This window comes from Podarcis muralis, chromosome 5 (genome assembly GCF_964188315.1).
Source record: "Podarcis muralis chromosome 5, rPodMur119.hap1.1, whole genome shotgun sequence".
Taxonomy (NCBI): domain Eukaryota; kingdom Metazoa; phylum Chordata; class Lepidosauria; order Squamata; family Lacertidae; genus Podarcis; species Podarcis muralis.
Window position 1 is genome coordinate 75,826,060 of NC_135659.1, and position 24,677 is coordinate 75,850,736.

A 24,677-nucleotide genomic window follows, 5' to 3' on the forward strand; every position below is an offset into this window, starting at 1 on the left:
TTTGGTTACAAAGCAGGATGAGTGAGGGCTATGGCCTGAGGAGAGAGGGTGTCATCTGAAGTGAGACCCAAGAGTCAGGCAGAGAGGCCACCCTCACAGGTATACTTGGTAGGGATATAGGACAGGGCCTTCTCGGTGGATGCTCCCAGGCTTAACTCCCTCCCTAAATATGTTAGACTGGCTCCCTCTTTGCTGTCTTTCTGCTGGCAGGTGAAGACTTTCTTCTTCTAACAGGCTTTTGGGAATTGACTGCTTTTAATGAAAGGGTGGCTGCTGTGCTGTTTTTTATTGTAACAGCTGAAATTAGGGGGGAAAGTAGGATAAAATTATATATATATATATATATATATGTGTGTGTGTATATATATATATATATGTAAAGGTACACCTGCCCGTACGGGCCAGTCTTGACAGACTCTAGGGTTGTGCGCTCATCTCACTCTAGAGGCCGGGAGCCAGCGCTGTCCGCAGACACTTCCGGGTCACGTGGCCAGCGTGATGAAGCTACTCTGGCGACCCAGAGCCGCACACGGAAACACCGTTTACCTTCCCGCTAGTAAGCGGTCCCTATTTATCTACTTGCACCCGGGGGTGCTTTCGAACTGCTAGGTTGGCATGTGGCATCTGAATATAGACTGCATTTTTAATCAAGGTCTATATTGACTTATATTTTGATCAGGTTCATAAAGTCTAAAATGGGCTTAAATTCACAAATGTTTCATGCCAGGCAGAGAAAACCTTGGCCATTCTCCTAAGACAAGGGGCCCCCCTTGATTTATAGCAGAAAACAATTCTCAAAGTCGTAAAAGCTGGAATTACAGGCTGAAGACCAAGGTTACACAGACCCTACATAATTAAGAGTGGGTAAACAGTAAAATGATACCCTGGGCCTCTCTTAAACTTGAGCCACAGGACAAAAGGCCAAGAGCACACGGAAAACAAAACAACTGGCTGGAGAAGGAGGGGAGTGTAAACAGGGGAATAGACTTTTTTCTTCACTTTTATTTTGAGGCTGTAAACTGTTCCTTCCTTTTACTTTGAGGAGATTTATCCTTCTAAAAAGCTATATATGTTATGTATGAAATATGCTGGCTTAAATGTAATTATGCAAAGGATTTAAGAAATGCTAGATTCTTATTTCATATAGTTGTAAGAGTTGTATTTAAATCAGCTCCCCTGCAAGACAGAAAGACGCCAGCGGGCACTTATGACAGATGGTTGTCGGGCCTTTGTTTAAAGACCTCCAAAAGGAGATATTTCATTGATGATGCATGAGAATATGAACCCAAGGTCTCTGACATCTGTTCAAGATAAAAATTTAAGATTAACCGTTTGTTTTAGAAGGCAATAGGGCAAGGAGGGCAAGAGGTGAGCTGGTAATTAAGATTCCATGTAAGATATATTATTACTTATTTGTCATTTATATATAGCTCTTTGTCTCCCTTATAAGGATAGAAGGAAATGGGTGTATCTTTTTGTGATTAGTTATAGCAATCAGCCAATAGGAAATCCAACCAGGCTGGTTGGACAGATGCAGCCACAGGAGGAGCAAGGGGGGCTGGATTAAGGAAATATAAGTGCTGGCCATAATGGCAGGAGGCCAGGCCAGAGCTTGGTAACCATATACCACTGTGCCTCTCATTTATTTGTCTGACAAATAAATTATTATTTTAATTTCTCTATTGCTGCGTTGAATATTTCATTCCAGCTAAGCGTTAACCACAAGCAGGGTGCTACATTTTATGGTGCCGTGACTCGGATCAGTGGTCTGCTGGAACGCAGCCCCTTCGCCTTACTGGACGGGGTACAAGACAGAGGACCACACTGCCTACCCAGCGCGCAATGGAAAAATTTTTTCCAGGGGAACGCAGCAGTCTCGTCTGTCTGATACCCTGCCCACCGACGGCGACGGACCGGGGGGAAACGGAACCAGCTAAGGGTAAGTGCACTAAAGGGTTTTGGCCCTCCAATTAATTGGGAGGAAGAGAAGTCCTGATCAAACTTCTGCGTCTCAGTAAAGGGGAACTGAGTACGCTAGGTGGCTGGGTACATCAGATGGTGATCTGGTGTAGGGAAAAGGGAAGATTGGGAGGTAGAGTGTGGTTGAAGTATCTAGCACATTGCATGTGTGAGAAAGTACAATGTGTAACTGACCTAAGTGTGGAGTGAGTACTACTTCGTTTCCCAGTAAGGTGTGTGTGTGAGTGACTGAGTGGATACTTCACAGGGCCATACAATGGGAGTTGGGGGTTCAAAGGGGGGAAATACACCTCTTGAATGTATGTTAAATAATTTTAAGAAAGCCTTCTCAGGGGCATATGGAGTCAAAATGACGCCAGGGCGCTTGAGAACGTTATGTGAACTAGAATGGCCAAAACAAAATACTGAATGGCCATCTCAGGGAACCTTTGATATAAATTTAGTAAGCAAACTTTGGTCTAACATCACCAAAGAAACTGGAGGGTGCCCAGAACAATTTTCATATATAGATTCCTGGCTGAGCACATTAAATAAAAATCCTCCATGGATAAGGGAATGCAAAGTCCAACGATGCAAATTATTGGCTGTAAAAGCCGAAGCTAGGAAAGGAATCTTGCCAAATAAACTCAAACCCATTTTTGAGGGACCAGAGGAAGAGGTGTTTCCACCTCCACTCTATGCTCCACATCGAAGGGAGCCTAATTCAAACCCTCCACCAGTTGTAACCCCAAGGCAAGAAAGTGGAACGAATAATGGGGGTAGAGACACAGAACTTGACTCCTTGATAGATTATGATAAATATCTTCAGGAGGCATTGGAGTCCTATAATGAAGCCCAAGCAGAAGTGGTTATTCCATCTGTGAGTCCCAGTAGAACTCCATCTACAGTCTCTTTTAGTGGAACAACTGATTGCCTACCCCAAACCCCTGTACATCCAAGTCCTAGAGAATTATTACAGAAGTTACAGGGAGACCTTAATCGGTCAGCAAGCAATACAGCCAGGCGTATTAAGCTGCTAAAAGAACGCCTTGGGACAAATACCATCCCCTATGATTTGAGGCCCCTAGAGCAAAGTGAAGAAAAAGGTCACGTAGTAGCCCCTCTTAGAAGAGTATTTGATGCACTTGAGGAGCCTGTGCTGGTTAATGGGCAACCTGGACCACGGCCACCTCGAACTTCGACCCTGCAATGTATTCCATTCACAACTACAGTCTGATGAATTGGAAAACGCCCCATCTTTCGCAGAAAAACCTCAGACTATGATGGACTTCGTGACCTCAATAGTAAATACTCATAGTCCTACTTGGACAGATTGTCGCCAGCTCCTGAATACTCTCTTCACCACTGAGGAAAGGAGAGACATAATTGAAAAGGCACAGATATATTTGCGTGAGCAGGCCAGAGTGGGAAATATTTATAATATTGACCGTCATCTCCAGGACAACTTTCCCTTGGAAGATCCTAATTGGGATCCAAACAATGCGATTCACCTGGCCAGGCTTACCACCTACCGCCAGACGCTTGTGCAAGGTATCTGCAGGGCATGCCAGAAGCCCACTAATATGTCTAAAGTCTCAGGAGGGTAGATGTGTTACCCACAAAAAGACTTAAGTTGTCACCTTTTGAGCTCCTGTATGGGAGGCCGCCCTCCTTTGTTCAGGATATTCCAACTGACCTCAAACAAATAGGAGACCATGTGACACAGGGACAAGTGCAATCTCTCTCCCGTGTTTTTGTCTCTCTCCCGTGTTTGTTTGTTTTTTTATCTTAACAGGTGGGCCCTCAAGCACACGCCGTGCAGCATTGCTGAGCAGATTCATCAGCTCCAGGCTGGCATAGCATATGGGTGAAAGAGTGGAAACGTGATCCACTTGCACCTAAGTGGCGTGGACCTTACACCGTCTTGCTCTCTACTCCAACAGCGGTGAAGGTAGCTGAGGTGACCCCCTGGATTCATCACTCCCGTTTGAAGAAGTCCGAAGGCAGTTGGACGTGCAAAGGTGACCCCTCTAATCCTTTAAAACTGACTCTCTCCAAAAACCCCTGTATCTAGCCCTACGGGGAACGGGCTAGGTCACGGGCAACATTAGACGACCGGCCTGCTGCAGCCACAATCTGGAAGCTGGCTGACCTGCGCACGCCTGAAGCTTGAGGAGCATCTGAACCAGCGATTGTGAAAGGGAAGATTCTCTTATACAATTGATTGACTGCCCCCTTGTGGAACAATTATCAGAGATATTACACATTGGGGATCCTTGGGATATATGTTTTGGTCTTGGTGGTTCCCCATTTCTGTCACTGGGGGAATTATATTGGGACTAATAGTTTTATGCTATCACAATAAGGTAATCTTTTGTGGAAGGAATGCATATGCTAGACATCAACATGATTTTATTATTAATCCTGATCCCTTGGTAAGGGGAAGGGTCCTTGAATCTGACCAAATTTGCTAAATATGGATTCAGCTATGACCACAATATGTGGGTAGGTTTAGCTGAAATGGTAGCCAATGTTGCAAATAGGACCAATTGCCTTGTTTGCTCTCTTGGGCCAGATGATTCAGAGGGAGGTATGCCCTTATTACCGATACCATTAGATGCCATTGGTATGGTAAGCGAAATGCCACACCAAACAGAAATACAGAATTTCCCCGGATGGAACTCAACTAAACCATTACGAGTTATACCTGTACAAGGGGAATTCTGTGTACATAAATCATCAGATGCAGCTGATTCTACTATGATAGGCTCTTCTCATTGTCACTATACTTGGGATTATATTAAGAATAGTCATACCTGGGCACACGGTACTACCTATCGAACTCGGAATACCTTGCCCTGTGCACCTCCTTTTATTCATGCATGGGAAGTGGTATGGAACACAACTGTGACAGAAAAAGGCAATCTAACATACTGCACTGTGAACTCTCTGCCTCTTTTGATATTTTCGCCTTCTGTACTCCACGTACCAAAAACCTCAGACCCGATGGTTGTGGTGGATATGTGGAGAATGGGCATACAAGAAACTCCCTTCCAAATGGAGTGGGACTTGTTTCCTGGGATGGGTATTACCACCAATGTGGATTTGCCCACTAGTTCAGCTAAGCGAACACGAAGGAATGCTGATATTTCTCGTATAGCAGGAGGAAGTACCCAAAGTTGGAGCGGTACTGATGATTGGCCGCCAGAGCGCATTATAGCCTATTATGATCCTGCCTCCTGGAATCCTGGTGAGCTCATACAAGGGGCACGGGATCCTATTTATAATCTAAACAGAATAATTCAATTACAAGCAGTAGAGGAACTTGTAACCAATGCAACGGCCCAGAGTTTGAGACTTATTGCACAACAGTTGGATGAAAGTAGAGCCCCATTTTGCAGCTGAAAATGGGAATGGATTATGTACTTGCCAAGCAGGGAGGTCTATGTGGAGTCTTGAACTTGACAGGGAATGCCTGTTGCTTTAACATTTCTGATAATGGTGAGGCAATCCGTGTGTTGGCCACAAGGAAGGATGGGATATGGGATGGCTCACCAATTGGTTACCTAATGTCACAGGACTCAAAGGGATACTATTGTCTTGCTTGTTTTTCTTGACAGTAGTGGTAATGGTTTTATGTATGATGCCATGTATCATTTCATGTTTTAGAAGTACAATTAGCAAGATGGTTTCAAATGAAACTTTACCTCATATCATGGCCCTATACAGAGCCTTACCTCAGGAATGTGGCATAAGATCAAGCTATCAAGGACCTTGGTGTGAAGCAAGGTCCTTGAGCTTGAAAGGGGGGAATGTGGCATCTGAATATAGACTGCATTTTTAATCAAGGTCTATATTGACTTATATTTTGATCAGGTTCATAAAGTCTAAAATGGGCTTAAATTCACAAATGTTTCATGCCAGGCAGAGAAAACCTTGGCCATTCTCCTAAGACAAGGGGCCCCCCTTGATTTATAGCACAAAACAATTCTCAAAGTCGTAAAAGCTGGAATTACAGGCTGAAGACCAAGGTTACACAGACCCTACATAATTAAGAGTGGGTAAACAGTAAAATGATACCCTGGGCCTCTCTTAAACTTGAGCCACAGGACAAAAGGCCAAGAGCACACGGAAAACAAAACAACTGGCTGGAGAAGGAGGGGAGTGTAAACAGGGGAATAGACTTTTTTCTTCACTTTTATTTTGAGGCTGTAAACTGTTCCTTCCTTTTACTTTGAGGAGATTTATCCTTCTAAAAAGCTATATATGTTATGTATGAAATATGCTGGCTTAAATGTAATTATGCAAAGGATTTAAGAAATGCTAGATTCTTATTTCATATAGTTGTAAGAGTTGTATTTAAATCAGCTCCCCTGCAAGACAGAAAGACGCCAGCGGGCACTTATGACAGATGGTTGTCGGGCCTTTGTTTAAAGACCTCCAAAAGGAGATATTTCATTGATGATGCATGAGAATATGAACCCAAGGTCTCTGACATCTGTTCAAGATAAAAATTTAAGATTAACCGTTTGTTTTAGAAGGCAATAGGGCAAGGAGGGCAAGAGGTGAGCTGGTAATTAAGATTCCATGTAAGATATATTATTACTTATTTGTCATTTATATATAGCTCTTTGTCTCCCTTATAAGGATAGAAGGAAATGGGTGTATCTTTTTGTGATTAGTTATAGCAATCAGCCAATAGGAAATCCAACCAGGCTGGTTGGACAGATGCAGCCACAGGAGGAGCAAGGGGGGCTGGATTAAGGAAATATAAGTGCTGGCCATAATGGCAGGAGGCCAGGCCAGAGCTTGGTAACCATATACCACTGTGCCTCTCATTTATTTGTCTGACAAATAAATTATTATTTTAATTTCTCTATTGCTGCGTTGAATATTTCATTCCAGCTAAGCGTTAACCACAAGCAGGGTGCTACAGGCAGGCGCTGGGACCGAGCAGCGGGAGCGCACCCCGCTGCGGGGATTCGAACTGCCGACCATGCGATCGGCAAGTCCTAGGCGCTGAGGTTTTACCCACAGCGCCACCCGTGTCCATATATATATATATATATATATATATATATATATATATTGATAATGATAGTAACTGCTGAAGACATACTTAGGGAATGGTATTTATCATTCTATTCTGTCTTCAGAGCCAAGAACATTTAATCAATTGTATTGACATAGGGGAGGCTCATGATCTGAAACTGGCGAACTTCCATCTCAATTCTCATTCTCATCAAAAAGCAAATAATGGAGCGTGACACTACCTAAGTGAAATCTCTGTGATGGTGAATTTTTCTTCAACAAGAAAAGACAGGTGGCAAGTGAGCAAATGTCAATTATCTATTACTGTCTACACGACTGTTTTCCACCACCCAATTTAATATTTAACTGTACCCATGCTAGTTAGCCTGTGCAAAGGTGGGCTACATCCAAATGTTGTTGGTGACAACATAAAAACTATATTATTATTATTATTATTATTATTATTATTATTATTATTATTATTATTATTATTATGTTTTTATTTATTTTCATGATACAGAAGATAAATTTTGAGAAAACAATTGTTACAACAGTAAAACCTTTATTAATTTATCTGGATTGCTCTCTTATTAAGAGTGGTCAAATTTGTGTTTCCTCTAGAAAACTCTGAGATTTGAAAAAGTGTGAGATTTGAAATTCTTGTAGTTTTTCTGTAATTCAATATTCTTATAAATGTTTCCTTTACACTAAAACAAATGTTGAACCATGGGTTTTCTTCTCTATGAGAACCAGACAAATGCTGGAAATTCTCCCTTTTATGGCCCAACTTAGGGCAGCATTAAATACTTTGGGGGGCGGGTGAGATTCGACACTAAAATGGAAGGTGCACAAAGCCCAGCAGATGCAGAGTATCATATCAGATTACTTCATAGGGCATGCACATCCTGTCATTTAACTGTCAGCTCTTGTGAATAGTGAAGTCTCACATTAGAAACTGTGAGCTGTGACTGGCAACCAAGTCTCAGCTGCAAGTATCCTGTTTCATAAAGCAACCAGCCTCCCATCTCTAGCAGCTTTGACTTTTCAGAATCACTCTGTTTTCCACTAGAGTCATTTGAAACAATCTTTTACAACACAAAATTTGGCTTCAGGCTCTAGGATTTGACAGTGACTTCATCGTTGGAGGATTTACAGAAGATGAGACTGGCATGTTCTCAGATAACGAGCCTATTGGGATGATAGTTTATTTTTTCCACTTTTTTTTTTGCGCCTCTCACACCACCAGCAACAACGACAGAAAACCTGTCTTCCCCTCTAGCTTCTGAAAGCCACCTGCTGATTACTGCCTGTAATACATTAAAACAAAAGCAAAACAACAACAACAACCGACACCTGGGTGCTAAGAGGAAAGACCTGAGCTATAGTCCAAGACCACCAATGAAGCAAGATCTGGCCCAAAGTTTTCACAGAGTTTCAGTTGAGGGCAGAAGTGTCTACAGTCAATTCAACTAGCCCATCCAGCCATCCATTGCCTGTTGAGGGTGCCCCTTCGAGGGGCCCTTTCAAGGCCTACAATTCATCCACCAATATGAGAAGTGGGTTTGCACTGGGGAAGGGAAGCTTTTCACCTCCCCCACCCTTTTTATTTTGCAAATGATTATTTAAACACTTTTTAAAAAGTCACCTGCTTCACAGAGCTCTGGCTGTTACTGTCTCCATCATTCTTTTATGGAGTGCCACTATAGAGATGATAGCCTACTCAAAAACAGTGTGAATCACTTCTCACTGTCTTCTCCAAAAAATATACAGTGGTACCTCTGGATACGAACGGAATCCGTTCCGGAGCCCCGTTCACATCCAGAAGCAAACGTAACTAGCGACGGCATGTCTGCGCACGCACGCGTCGCTTTTTGCTGCTTCTGCGCATGTGCGTGATGTCATTTTGAGCGTCCGCGCAAGCAGCAAAACCTGGAAGTAACCCGTTACTTCCATGTTGCCGCGGAGCGCAACTCGAACGCGCTCAACATGAAGCATATTCAACCCGAGGTATGACTGTAAAGGTTTATTCTTGGCTGCCCCATGTGGTTAGGGAGGAGAGTGATTAACCACGAGTCTGGTTCAGATGGTATACTGAACCAAACCTTGGCTTTAGTTTGGCTTAGCTTAGCTTAGTGTGAGAGCAAAGAAGGCCAGGGATGAGCAGAGTGCTTACAAGAATCTCTTAAGTAGCCTGCAAGTTCGTGTGGTCCCAGGAAACCATAGTCTGACATACCACAACATGCAAAGCAAGACAGTGCATATTCTGAATGTATGTTTATAGTCAGGCCCATGTAGAGCTTGTCTGAGGCCCAGGGCTGGGAGTCCCTGGTTGACTGGGAGGCATGGGGTGTGCTTGGCATGACAGCCTAAGTCCAACAGAACCCTGGAAGCCCCACACACTGCTCCAACTGGCTTTGCCCTCTGAGGCCCAGGACAAGTGTACCTAGCTGCCCCTCCCCCCCCTGCAAGGGCCCGCTTACAGTGCTTGGTGCTACACCGCAACTCTCCAAATTCTCATGCTACTAGTACTACTGACATAACAATGAAAAGGTAGCAGAAGAAGCCCCATTGTTTTGTCCTTCATGTTCATCCATAAAACTGTCCATAAACCCTATGCAGTAAGGCAAATGTGTCCATTAGAGTACAATGTTGCAGTCCCACTATCAGTTTTCTACACAGAAACCATAAATTCAGAAACAGTATATTGATACGCCAGAGGACAAGCTGATTTAACAGTGTTGTATTATGCAGTGTATCATACATGACATGGACCGACTCTTCTTACATAAGTCCCATCACAATGAGAAGACTCTTGAAAGAGCCCTCCAAGAAGTAGAAGTACAATGAAAAACTCTGGTCAAAATGCCTGTTCTCTGACTTCAGTGTTGAGACCCAATGATTCCCAATTCTTTTTTGAAGGATATATAAGAAAAGAGCAACCCACATCACTTACATTGCCATGTGTTCCTTCTCACATTGTGAGTGACTCGTGTGTGTGTGTGTGTGTGTGTGTGTGTGCGCGCGCGCATACACACACACAAATTAAAATGGAATACACCAATGTGATTACAAAGCAGAGTCATTTATATTGTACCACAATTCATATATTTTAAACTTTTCAATATATCATAAACAGTGCTTTGGGGGGGGGCAGCGGTACGCATACCCCTAATTTTTTTGTGAATCTAAGTTTGGTCTCATTGATGGGCAGTATTTCAATACGAGTAAGAAAATGAGAGTACCCCTAAACATTTTTTTTAGAAAAAAAGCACTGATTATAAAACAACCTGAACTTATGGGATAGGGATTGGCATAAGGTCATAAGCAAATACAATGAAATACATATCCTCTTTTTTAAAAAAATGAGGGGGCAGGAAATATGCAGCAGGCAGAGGAAGTACAATAAGAGTGGAGGAACTTACTTGGGCCATATACTACATCTGATTATTTGGTCAACAGAAAATCAGCCTTTACCATAACATGCCCCTGTTTGTATGACACTCACAGAGTCTTAAAATCAATATGACTTACCTGCACATTTTGTTCTTGTTGTGAGCGGAGGTCCAGGAGGTCCAGTTCCTCCTTCTCCAGGTCTGGTAAGAAGCACTCTGATCTCATACTCCACATCGGGGTCTAGATGCCATAACTTGTAATTGGGTGAATCAACAATGTGGGTTTCAGCCCAGTTCCCATTGGTCGTACGGTACTCCACCTCTTTCAGGATGATAGGTCCATCTCCAATGATGGAGTTGGCATTTGGCTTGATCCATAGATAGGTGGCTCCAACTGCTAGAAGTTCTGGAGGTGCAATAGGTGTGGGAGGTTCTGCAAGCAAGAAGAATGGAGATATTTGTGGGTGACAGGCTCTTGGTGGTGGGGAGTAGATGGGTTGTCATTATGCAATGCAATGGGAGCAGTAGACAACACACAAGAGTTATACAGAGAGATTACTATCCATGACACCAACATTAAAATGGGCAGCCAAATTGCACGTGCTAACGAGACAATCAATACTGCTTTGTTTTGAAGAAAGAGTTCAGATGAACCCTGTTTCTTTATAAAGAAGGGTTTTTTTAGGGGGGGGGGGTCCCATCATGGAAAAAGCCACATCTCTTGTGCCTGTCAGCTGAATCAGCCTTACAGGTGATCAGGTCCTCTGAAGCATATCCAAGTACCTTGCCAGCCCCATATGGGTTCACATTTGTCCTTAAAATAGAGGGTGGAGGAAAGAATCCATATGAAACAGCATCATGGAAAAGGTACTCTTCAGTCTACAACAGAGTAGTTGCCAACAATGTCACCACTGTTAATGCATCATGTTCACTCCATGCGAATCAAGAACAAGAAAAGTTTTGCAACTTCATATTCAAGGGCACTTAGCTAAGCCTTCAAAATGCTTATGGATTCAGTAAGAAAGATCTCTATTACAGCATTAGGAGATATGAATCAGATACTATTACTTTTGTGGAAAAATAGAGAGTAAGTTAATAAAAGCACATCTCTTCAGCACCCTTTGATAAAATCAATATAACATCTACAGTCGCTGCCCTGATCATTTTTATTATTACTATTTTATTGGCAATCCATTTACACTTTGTGAACCTTCAAAGTATTGTCTGTAGTTTGTGGGACTGAAAACATTAAATGAAATGGACATTATTAAGACATTCTTTTCATTTTCTCTGGAAGTTTTCTTTACTAGTTTGTTTTGATTTTGTTTCTTACTCTGTCCTGGAAAGTCTCAATGCATCACTTATTTTAAAAGTTGCTACAAAAAAAATTCGTGTATCTGAAGAAGTGTGCATGCACACGAAAGCTCATACCAAGAACTAACTTAGTTGGTCTTTAAGGTGCTACTGGAAGGAATTTTTTTTGTTTTGACTATGGCAGACCAACACGGCTACCTATCTGTAACTTAAAAAGTTGCTGTTGACACTTCTGGGTTTGTGGCCAAAGAACTCCAGGGGTTTTGGTTGGTTGGTTGGCTGGTTTTTTTGAATGCATGAGCCAGAGTCAGGTTGTTCTGAGTGAACACTCTGGCCAGTGGGACACTGGAAAAGATGCTATCAATTTGTAATATTCCATTCAGAACATTATAAATGTATCAACAGTTTCTCAACAAGTCTGGCTTTGGTTTTGAGTTGCTGGGCTAGCTTAAGTTTCCCCACCACATATATGTCTTCATCAATAAACATACACAGAATTTATGCCGTGTTGCATGGTATATACTGCCCCATTGGACAGCACTCTTTGTATAGCACTAACTGTTCACCAGCTGCAAAATTTTCATATTAGAATGGAGGCTTGTGACTGAATGTTGGTCAGCATATCTCACAGGCTACAGACAGGTGTAAGCTTGCCTCTCATATGGATAGCTTGGTATTGAACCAACCATTAAATCTGAGGACTTCAGTTATTCTTTTGAAGGAGGCCCACAACATTTTGCCCCAGAAATGTTGAGGGAAACCCTCAACAACACATTTTGCTAAGATCTTTCTGTGAACAGAGAAAAATGGATGGGATGTTTTGCTGCCAGAGGCAACCCCACCCCTCAATACCACCTCCTGCCCCTGGAGGCACCCCCCAGTGTTACACCCCTCCCCAGTCTCCAGTTTGTCAATCCAGTGTTTGTCACTCCAGTGTTTACCACCACTGCATGCTCACTTCCACCTCCTGTTCCTCCTCTGCTGCTGCATCCACACCCTGCCACGGTCATGTCCCCTCCACTGCAAGCCGCCTGCTGCCATGCTCCTTGCCCTCAGCACACTGGGGCTTTCCCAGCCCACCTCCAGACAGAGGAGGAGGAGGCACAGCAGTTGGTAGGCCATAGAAGAGGTGAAGTGACCACAGTGGGGACTGCACAGGAGCTGGAGGAGGAGGAGAGCACCCAGCAGCAGCAGCAGTGAACACCCAGCAGTGGGTCATGAGTGCCCAGCAGATAGAGGGCTGCAGTGCCTCTGGGAGCCTGCCATGCTGAAGCAACCACCTTACCATGCCTAATAGGTGGGCTGGCCCTGAGAATGGATATCCAAAAATCTTTGACTGAGAGTTGCCATTAAGTCCATTTACTAAGGCACTGGTTGCTTGCAGACATTCACAGGTGCAATTGGCATCTCAGTGACTCAAAATACTGGATGAGTAGATTTTGTGCAAAAAAAAATATTTTATTGAACAACCCTGTGGACCACATTAGCCTGAGAGAAGATGACCAGCCCAAGGTCACCCAGTGAGCTACATGGCCAAGTAGACATTTGAATCTGTTTTCCTAGGCCCCGAGCCAGTGTCGGGTCAGCAGGGGGAAGGACGACCCCCAGGCATACAACAGGAACGATTCCAGCCTGTCTCTCCCATCAGCGTGTAGCTCTAGGGAGTTCTGAATCACCTTCCCCAATGAAGGTGCTCTCTCTGGGCAAAGGTCAGAGGGGGCAGGGCTTCTGTTGAGGTAGGTGATTAGCTGTGGGAGGAGCTTATCAGAGCTTTAGGGCAGCGGCGCGCGCCTAGCGGCGTGCGCAGTTTGATCCATATTTTAGATTTAGGGGAGCTAGTCTCAAACATTTGTTGGGGGAGACCTAGGTTTTTTGGGAGGGATTTATTTGTCCTGTCTCCACACTTTTTATGATAGAGGACCACTGTAGTCACCCCCAACGACACGTTCCCAAGATGGAGGGTGAGGGAACAGCTGCAGTCGCCTGTGGTTCCTGCGCAATGTTTGCCATCTTGCCAAAGGTTGCAGGCAGCTTTACCTGCAGCAATTGCATGTTGATTGCCCTCTTAAAAGACAAAGTCCAGCAACTGGAGGAACGTGTAGCTACGCTCCAAAGAATTAGAGAGCTGGAACTCTTCTTGGAAGCAACAGAGCACACCGTCTCCACCAAGGAAGAGACAGGGGACTCCCCTGAGAAGGTGGCTAGTTCACCAACACAGGAGTCAGATATATGGAGAAACGTGACTCAAAGAAGTAGGAGGCCCAGGGTTCGCTCTGATTGTTTAGAAATACGCAATCGCTTTGAGGTCCTTTCCCCTAGCATGGAAGACGAAGAGCAGACTCCATTTGAGGATCTCTCCCTCATTACAGTCGATCAGGTATATGAAGACGAGGAGCAAAGGCAGTCCTCTGGGAATGTCCAGGCAACCTTGGAACCGACAGCTCACAGAAGAACTCCGACCAGACCTAAGAGGAGGCGTGTAGTGGTGATAGGGGATTCCCTACTGAGGGGAACAGAAGCAGTGATCTGTGGGCCTGACAAGATGTCTCGGGAAGTGTGCTGTCTCCCCGGGGCTAAGATCCAAGATGTAACTGAACGACTGCAAGGAATCATAAAACCCACTGACAAATACCCCTTCCTCTTGGTTCATGTGGGAACCAATGACACTGCAAGCAATAGCCTCCAGAAGATCAAAAGAGATTACGAGGCTCTGGGCAGGAAATTGAAGCAATTAAATGCACAAATTGTCATCTCATCTGTCCTCCCAGTTGAACGACGTGGCCCAGGGAGAGAGGGAAAAATAGTGGAAGTGAACAACTGGCTTCGCAAATGGTGCAAACAGGAACGGTTTGGATTCTTAGATCACGGAATGCAGTTTCTTGAAGATGGACTTCTGGCAAGCGATGGGCTGCACCTCACAACGGTTGGGAGGAATGTTTTTGCAAAAAATCTCAGAAACCTCATCAGGAGGGCTTTAAACTGACTAATGTGGGGGAGGGAGACAGTGCTCCTGAAGGTAGGAGTCTATCAATTGATGAAGATGATCATCCAAATGTCATAGACCGAATGGAGCAAAGAGCATGCAGACCTAGTGGTGGGAGGAGAAAATCCTTAAATAAGAGACACGGGGGAATGATTAATGGACTTCAATGTCTGTACACTAATGCGCAAAGCATGGGAAATAAACAAGATGAGCTTGAGCTCCTGGTACAGCAAACTAAATATGACATAATAGGAATCACTGAAACCTGGTGGGATAAATCCCACGATTGGAATGCAATAATGGAGGGATACAATCTATTTCAAAGAAACAGACCAGACAAGAAAGGAGGAGGAGTGGCGTTATATGTCAGGGATGTGTATACCTGTGAAGAGATCCAAGATTTAGAACCTCAAAGCCAAAGTGAGAGCATTTGGGTCAAAATTAAGGGAGAGAAGAATAACAGTGACCTCATTGTGGGAGTTTACTATAGATCCCCAAGCCAAACGGAGGACATAGATGATGCCTTCCTGGAACAGATGGCCAAGCATGCAAAAGGAAGGGAGATAGTAGTAATGGGGGACTTCAATTACCCAGATATTTGTTGGATGTCAAACTCAGCCAAGAGCATAAGGTCAAACAGATTCCTCACTGCCCTTGCAGACAACTTCATTGTCCAGAAAGTGGGAGAAGCAACAAGAGGAACAGCCATTTTAGATCTGGTCCTAACCAATGTTGATGACCTGGTTAGTGGGGTAGAAGTGGAAGGATCATTAGGCGCGAGTGATCATGCTCTTCTGAAGTTTACTATACAGCGGAAAGGAGCAGCCAAGCATACTAGGACTCAATTTCTCGACTTTAAGAAAGCCGACTTCATAAAGCTTAGGGAAGTGCTGGGTGAGATCCCATGGACAGTAATACTAAAAGGAAAGGGAGTTCAAGATGGCTGGGAGTTTGTTAAGAGGGAGATAGTAAAAGCACAACTTCAGGCAATACCAATGAGACGGAAACATGGAAGGTGCCTAAAGAAGCCAGGGTGGCTATCTAAAGAACTTTTAACTGAATTAAGATTAAAAAAGGATGTATACAAAAAATGGAAAAGGGGGGAAACCACCAAAGAGGAGTTCAAACAAATAGCCAGCACATGTAGACACAAAGTCAGAAAAGCTAAAGCACAAAATGAACTCAGGCTTGCTAGAGAGGTTAAAAGCAACAAAAAAGGCTTTTATGGGTATGTTCGTAGCAAAAGGAAGAACAAAGAAACCGTGGGGTCACTCAGAGGAGAAGATGGTGAAATGCAAACAGGGGACACAGAAAGGGCTGAACTCCTCAATGCCTTCTTTGCCTCAGTCTTCTCCGATAAAGAAAACAATGCCCGACCTGAAGAATTTGGAGCAAATGATTCAGCAGAGGAAACACAGCCCAGAATAACTAAGGAGATAGTACAAGAATACTTGGCTAGTCTAGATGTATTCAAGTCTCCAGGGCCAGATGAACTGCATCCAAGAGTATTAAAAGAACTGGCAGATGTGATTTCAGAACCACTGGCAGTCATCTTTGAGAATTCCTGGAGAACAGGCGAAGTCCCGGCAGACTGGAGGAGGGCAAATGTTGTCCCTATTTTCAAAAAGGGGAAAAGAGAGGACCCAAATAATTACCGCCCAGTCAGTCTGACATCAATACCAGGGAAGATTCTGGAGCAGATCATTAAGCAAACAGTCTGTGAGCACCTAGAAAGGAATGCTGTGATCACCAATAGTCAGCATGGATTTCTGAAAAATAAGTCATGTCAGACTAACCTGATCTCGTTTTTTGACAGAATTACAAGCCTGGTAGATGAAGGGAACGCAGTGGATGTAGTCTACCTTGATTTCAGCAAGGCATTTGACAAGGTGCCCCATGATATTCTTGTAAAGAAGCTGGTAAAATGTGGTCTTGACTATGCTACCACTCAGTGGATTTGTAACTGGCTGACTGACCGAACCCAAAGGGTGCTCATCAATGGTTCCTCTTCATCCTGGAGAAGAGTGACTAGTGGGGTGCCACAGGGTTCTGTCTTGGGCCCGGTCTTATTCAACATCTTTATCAACGACTTGGATGATGGACTCAAGGGCATCCTGATCAAATTTGCAGATGACACCAAACTGGGAGGGGTGGCTAACACCCCAGAGGACAGGATCACACTTCAAAACGACCTTGACAGATTAGAGAACTGGGCCAAAACAAACAAGATGAATTTTAACAGGGAGAAATGTAAAGTATTGCACTTGGGCAAAAAAAATGAGAGGCACAAATACAAGATGGGTGACACCTGGCTTGAGAGCAGTACATGTGAAAAGGATCTAGGAGTTTTGGTTGACCACAAACTTGACATGAGCCAACAGTGTGACGCGGCAGCTAAAAAAGCCAATGCAATTCTGGGCCTCATCAATAGGAGTATAGCATCTAGATCAAGGGAAGTAATAGTGCCACTGTATTCTGCTCTGGTCAGACCTCACCTGGAGTACTGTGTCCAGTTCTGGGCACCACAGTTCAAGAAGGACACTGACAAACTGGAACGTGTCCAGAGGAGGGCAACCAAAATGGTCAAAGGCCTGGAAATGATGCCTTATGAGGAACGGCTAAGGGAGCTGGGCATGTTTAGCCTGGAGAAGAGGAGGTTAAGGGGTGATATGATAGCCATGTTCAAATATATAAAAGGATGTCACATAGAGGAGGGAGAAAGGCTGTTTTCTGCTGCTCCAGAGAAGCGGACACGGAGCAATGGATCCAAACTACAAGAAAGAAGATTCCACCAAAACATTAGGAAGAACTTCCTGACAGTAAGAGCTGTTCGACAGTGGAATTTGCTGCCAAGGAGTGTGGTGGAGTCTCCTTCTTTGGAGGTCTTTAAGCAGAGGCTTGACAACCATATGTCAGGAGTGCTCTGATGGTGTTTCCTGCTTGGCAGGGGGTTGGACTCGATGGCCCTTGTGGTCTCTTCCAACTCTATGATTCTATGATTCTATGATTCTATGATTTATAAGGACTCATGTCTTGGAGACACTGAGCACATATTCAGAGTCCAGCAGAGATAAACGCAGTCAGAGCTAGGCTGAGGTTGTAAGCACTAAAGCTGCTTTATTAAGCGTAAGGCAGAACAAAAGAAAACATGTCTCTTCTCTCTGGTCTTCCTCAGACAGAAGTCAGAAATGAAAGCAAAACCAAATGAAAACAGAGTACAGTAAACATCCGCTCCTGTGATTCCAACAGTCGGTGCTGGAATGCATAACACAGACATGTGATGAACCAATCCTACATATCTGCACAGTGAGAGGTATAGAAATGCAACATCCAGCTCTCTAACCACTACAACACACTGGCTCTGTTTTCTGTGGCTAATCCAATATGAGGGAGTCAGCATCTTCGCATAACATGCCTCTTCACATCTATCCCATGCTAACACCGAAAATGCCCATCACTATGTCAGATGGGATTTCAAATGTGCCTTGTAAGTTGCAATGACCCCTGTAAGATCCAATATCGTCAAGGACCACCTCTCACTATATGAACCAACCCAGACTCTGAGATCATCATCAGGGGCCCTTCTTCGTATGCCCTGCTCTAGAGAGTCTGGAGGGTGGCAACATGAGAACAGACCTTTTTTTTTTGCAGTGGCACCCCTTTGTGGAATGCTCTCCCCAGGGAAGCTCACCTGGAGCCTTCATTACATATCTTTAGGTGCCAGGGAAAAACATTCCTCTTCTCTCATGCCTTTAGCTAATAAAATAATATATGGCCTTTTAAGCGCTATGTGTTGGGGTGTGTGTCTCATTGTTTTGTTTGTTACTATGTTATGTATTTTTTGTGTTTTTATGTTGTAAACTGCCCTATGATCATTGGGTGAAGGGTAGTATAGAAAAGTAATAAATAAATAAAATAAAAATAAATAAATATCCTGGATAGACTAGAGACAAAGTCTTCCTATACACAGACACAGAGCTGATATGTATTATCTACTGTCAAGCCTGAGATCAGGCAAATCTCTTTGAATCATTTATGCTTACTTATATTTGACGCCCAAAACCACGATCAAGTTCAGTGCGTGGAGTTGGGGGCAGGAGAGAAGCGGACAATGACAAGCTAAGAACCTCTAGAGAGCAAGACTAAAATAAGCATGCTAAGTAAGATATATATATATATATATATATATATATATATAGTCAGATAATTAGATCAGAAAAAAGAGTGCTGTTTACATGAGGTTATACAAACCTAGACCTACACACAGAGATAATGAATATGGCTAATTGAGCCATGAATAATGATAATGAGAGTTCTATACTTCCAAATGAGTAACCAGAAAGTTGCCAACCAACCGAGGGGGGGGGGGTGAAGAATAAACAGCTTGGCCATTTACAGTATATATATTTTTCTCTCCTGCCAACTGCTAGTGAAGGAAAGTTAGTTCCTCTCTCTCCTGCCATCATTACCTCCTTTCCCTCCCACCCCCCAAATGATATTTTTATCTAAAGTATTTCTATTTATTTTTTTAAGTGCATGCATCCATTGAGAATGAAAGAAACTCATGGTTTATTAGCACATGCAATTTAACGTGGCCATCACATATCTTTCCCTTGTGTCCAGTGGTGGCAAAGAGGAGGAAGCGATGGTAAGTGAAAATGACAGCTGCTAGAGCTGCTCTCCCTCCCGGGGGGGGGGCGGTGTTGCAGGCAGGCCACACACTCTCCCTGTGCAAGGGGGGGGGGCGTGGCGATGCCACCAGCATTGCAGGGATCCCCCGGCTCCATGGCCGACCAATCCAGTAAACCGGGGGCGTGGCTTGGGCCATTTAAGCAGGCGCCCACCTGTCCCTCCTCTTTAAAGGTATTCCGTTAAAGGGATTTGGGTGTGTGGATCTTGTCTGAAGCCCGAGTATGGACTAGGGCCATGCCACGACCCCAACAGGGACCCTGGGGGAGCCCTCAGTTGATGCACATCAACAGGGCTCCCCTTACTGGTGGTTGACTCTTAATAGACGACCTGCATGGCAGGCAAGAGTCAGATATAGTTGGTTCAATTACAGGGCCTAAGCCAATACCACTCACATTCTGTAACCAATAAAGTTGTGGCCTTAATCATCCCATTAACCCCAAATACTGGTGTCCATGTGTTTTATTATTCAACAAATGGGGAGAGGGGCTTCACGGGCAACTCACCTACTCTTTTTCACCTAGCCCACTCTGAGATGGTGGTAATATTTGAGCGAGGAGAGGGAAGAGGAAGCAGCTGAGGCAAGTGGCAAGGAATGGAACTTCCTAAGACAAAAATGGGGTACCGGCAGAGAGACTTTGCACTGGATGCGGAACAAGCTCATATCTCAGCATCTGTTGATTTTAGTAATCTTTTGAATGTTTTTAAATACCTGGTTTTAACTAATTTTTAATCAAGAATTTTCATGTTTCGTTTTATATTTTTGTAAACTGTTTAGTGGGCTTTTTATGTTAAAAAAATAAACAAGGTGCAAAAATATTCAGAGGTGCAGAAGTTCCCACAGGTAACAGTCACATTTTTTAAAAAAATATATATCAAAATTTGATGATGTACCAATAGAAACTGACCTGGCTTCACTAACAAAGAAGAATCTATAGGTGGCAAGTCTACCTAATAACTGACTTACTCACTTGAAATAGCAATATGCTTGCAATTTCTTAAAGTGCCATGTATTTCAGTAAGTAATGAAATCTTCTATTTAAGTGATTTGCTAGAGCTAATTTTCAGTGCCACTGAAGTCAAGTATGGAGTTAACACTGACATTAACTGAATCGTAATTAAGCATTTACACTTGCATTTTATCACATAATATATTAAAATAAAGCTATAATCTCAAAAAACTGCAACAGGTCCACTTGCTGATGGCCTTTATCTTGCACAGTATACAGATGAACTGCCTGCTCTTGTTTTGAAAAAGCTATCTTAATTATCCTTAATTGTCCTCCTCAATAATTAATTCTAAATGTATTTTAAGCAATGTTATTTACTACAGGGATTAAAACTGAGTTAGCCAGGTCACCATAATAAAAATTCCCCTCTGAAAGGCCTCTAATTTATAAAACTTTGGAAGAATGCCAGGCTGGTAGCTGAATCTATTGCATTGTTCTTGGAAGGGCGACAGGCCTACCACCTGTTCAATGAAATGGGTTTTCTAGCAATCTATCCCCTCCAAAATGCAAGGAGGACATGCTAAGGAACCTGCTAAAATGTTTGTTTTGCTTTCCATTTCGCTGAGAGACAGCTGCAGCACTATCACTGCAAATGAGTAAAGCACAACAAAAGACGGAGCAAAACAAACTAGCAAAGCACTGGCAAGGCAAAGCACACTGCAGCTCCAAGTCTAGCACCAGTAATTTCAAAGTGGGGCACCAATTTGGAAAGGATGAAATTCAAGGTTCAATCCAGATCCTGTATTTTAGCTGCTGAATCACCCATCTCTGGGGGCATTGCATAAATGATACTTTTTTTCCTACATTAGTAAAGTGGAAAGCAAATGAACCTCACACACGCAATCTCATGTGTAAAGAATATGCAAATGTATTCTACTATGTGCATTTTATAGACACTGAGAATCAACTTCCACCAGCAATTTCCCATTGTAAGTACAAGTGATAAAACAGACATATGCACAATCTTTACAGATGGCTGGGTACCCCATACCCCCGTTCCTTGATAATCATAAGGAAAACATGTGTAAAGTGTATGTATAAATTGCACTTAAAGCTTTTCTATAGATATAGCCAGCTTTTCAATGAGTCAATAAAACAGCTGTATGCATGAAAATAGGACCTCCTCATTACTGATAGGGATGTTTCCAACCACAAGATCATAGAATCGTAGACTTGGAAGGGACCCTGAGGGTCATCTCATTCACTCTCCTGCAATACAGGAATCTCATATAAAGCATCCATGACTGTTGGCCATCCAACCTCTGCTTAAAAACCTCCAAGGAAGGAGAGTCCACCACCTCCCGAGGGAGCCCATTCCATTGTCTAGCAGCTCTTAATGTCAAAAAGTTCTTCCTGACTAATTTCAGTAGATACCGACTGCCACTTAAGAAAATATTTTGTCTTGGTCCAAAGCACTTTGGAAGCTGCCAAACTTCATTTGAGGACTAAGTCTACTTAAAGAAAAATATGGCTTTGTTCTCTCCCATTCACTATTGAGGAATTTTAAAAAAGCTGTAACTCTTATTTCTCATTTGATGGAAGCAAAACCAAGCCCGTGAAATTACAGGAGAACTCTGTGGTAGGGACCCATGTTTTCCCCACCCCAAATCATCCATGGTAGGCTGCCTAAGCTGCTTCTACTTCTTGTAACATGGGGTGGGGAGAAAGCATGAGAGCAAAAGACATCCCTCTTGCACTAGCCTTGCATGCCTCTTGAATGTTGCTGTCTTCATAGGAGTATGAACATGCTGATAGTGGTGTGGTGTTGTGGATCTTCTCCCTTGATCAGTTGCTCCCTGCAATGCAGTTGGATGGTATACCTAAGATCCACTGCCAAATGATCCCATACTATGTTTTGCTGTTTCTGCCCACTATTTGCAATGCCAGCCTCAGGATGGAAGACCTATAGCAGCTGCAGAGACATCACCTTGCCAACAAAGGTCCATATATCGTTAAAGCTATGGTTTTCCCAGTAGTGATGTATGGAAGTGTGAGCTGGACCATAAAGAAGGCTGATCGCCGAAGAATTGATGCTTTTGAATTATGGTGCTGGAGGAGACTCTTGAAAGTCCCATGGACTGCAAGAAGATCAAACCTATCCATCCTTAAGGAAATCAGCCCTGGAAGGACAGATCCTGAAGCTGAGGCTCCAGTACTATGGCCACCTCCTGAGAAGAGAAGACTCCCTGGAAAAGACCCTGATGTTGGGAAAGATGGAGGGCACAAGGAGAAGGGGACGACAGAGGACGAGATGGTTGGACAGTGTTCTGGAAGCTACCAACATGAGTTTGACCAAACTGTGGGAGGTAGTGGAAGACAGGAGTGGCTGGCGTGCTCTGGTCCATGGGGTCACGAAGAGTCGGATACGACTAAATGACTAAACAACAACAACAACTTTTCTCCAATGATGATATTGTATTTCATAGTGTTGGGGGGAGAACTCAAACAGGAATTTCTGGCCTCAGATGACATATCTTATGTCCTAAAAGAAGAAAGGAAATTATTTAAATAGGGGTTACTTTCAACTAAGATTGTGATGAATTCCCCCTGCTTTATGACAGGATATACACACTTGCATGCTTGATCTAGTTCACAATACAAAAAAAATAATGTGCATTTGTCTTAGCCCTACTTAGCAGGTCATTTCAACATAATGGCTAATCCATCACTTAGAAACAATAACAAGACGTGGAAACAGGGATGCTAGAACATGATGACTAGTCAAGTAGACAAATCCCTGTATAAAACATTTGGATTCATGTCAATAATGGAATGATTTGGCTGCTTAGCAGGAATATGCAATTTCCTTTTATAGTCAGCCATGGCAGAATAGCAGCCAGATATATATTTCAAGAGAAAATAAGTAATCTTAGGAATTACTGATTAATGCACATCATTAGATCTATAGAGAACTAAAGAAAGATTAGGTAAAACTGCTTCTGAAAATTAGCCTCTATGATACATTATATTCTGATACCAGCCCAATCAACAATGGGTGTCACACTGAAAATGCCAAATGAAGCCTTGGAGGGAAGCATTATTCCAGCAGGTGCCTCTTCTCCATACAAAAGCCTACAAATCTTTATTGCTTTAAATTAACAATATCTCCACGCACCCATAAATCCTGCTAGTGGCAGAAACTGCAAGATGTGATTAAAACTAGGGGCAGCAGCTCAGAGAACAGAGCAAAATGTGGCCAAGGGACAAATTCTCATAAGGAAATGCTGATTGGTATCAAGCAAGACAGTGGGAAAGCAAGAGCTCTGAATAGAAGACTAGAGTCACAATTATACTATCAGTCATGATGGAAACTCCATAGGCACCTCAAATGCTAAGTGCACCTCTCTAACAATATATTTTATAGGCCTCTTCTCACTGAGTAACATGAGAAGCAATTACGTGACCTGATGAAACGTTATAATACAGTTGTGTAGCAGCAAATCTGCACAGGCGCAGCTCAGAACATGAACAAGGGCCTTCTGTCTACTACCCAAATGAACAAACTTGTCACTCCATAGTTTTAAGCTTTGGCACTATCACCATAGGTGGACTCCAATCTCAACATATAGACCACCAGTACCCTAATTTATTTCTTATCCAAGTTATGTATCACAGAAAGTGACAACTATAGTTGCACCTATGGACAGATTTGCAAACAACATCGTTCTGGCGGTAATTATGGATATTAAGGTTTTATAATAAAGGTGTACCAAACAGTCATGTGGTGGTTATTTAAACCATTGAAGGGGGATAAGGGAGATAACAATATGTTTCCAAAAACCGCTGGCTGGCTCAATGGGTGGGGAGTGGTGATTCAACCAAAAAAACCCATCAGATTGGTATTTAGCAATAATTTGCTACAGGAGAAACCTAGAAGAGAAAGCGATAGCACACCACTTACAGCTATAACCACTGCTGCATATTCTGGGTGATGCTATTTCCCCCCCTCACAGTCCCTGGGTGATAAGTCTCTACTTGTTTACAGACAGCCCGCTAGCCTAACAGATTTACTCATCAGCACCACGTGCCACATAAACACACAAAAGAACCAGTCCCAAAGGCCAACTTTGTGTCCATCTCCATCTTGGCATCAATATCGCAAGATATCATAGCATGAGGGGTTCATTCACATCCTTGCCTTCCAGCATGATGGGTGTCATTATTGCATACTTTCCTACTGTCTATGCAAAAGAATAAATGGGCACAGATTTGACTTCAGAAGCGGCAATATTCAGAAACCAGTAAAATATCTGTTTCCTTCTTGGGCTTTTTTTCTGTGCTAGCACACAAGCTATGGGT

At 43.3% G+C, this 24,677-nt stretch overlaps 1 protein-coding gene across 2 annotated transcripts in view; it reads right to left on the reverse strand.

Moving 5' to 3' along the window:
- PTPRT (protein tyrosine phosphatase receptor type T) overlaps positions 1 to 24,677 on the reverse strand; it is a 619,644-nt gene that overhangs the window by 275,857 nt on the left and 319,110 nt on the right. For both annotated transcript variants that reach the window (XM_028734967.2, XM_028734972.2), the window contains exon 7: positions 10,522 to 10,815. In XM_028734967.2, coding sequence (XP_028590800.2) covers positions 10,522 to 10,815 — 294 coding nt within the window. The remainder of the gene's footprint in view (positions 1 to 10,521; positions 10,816 to 24,677) is intronic.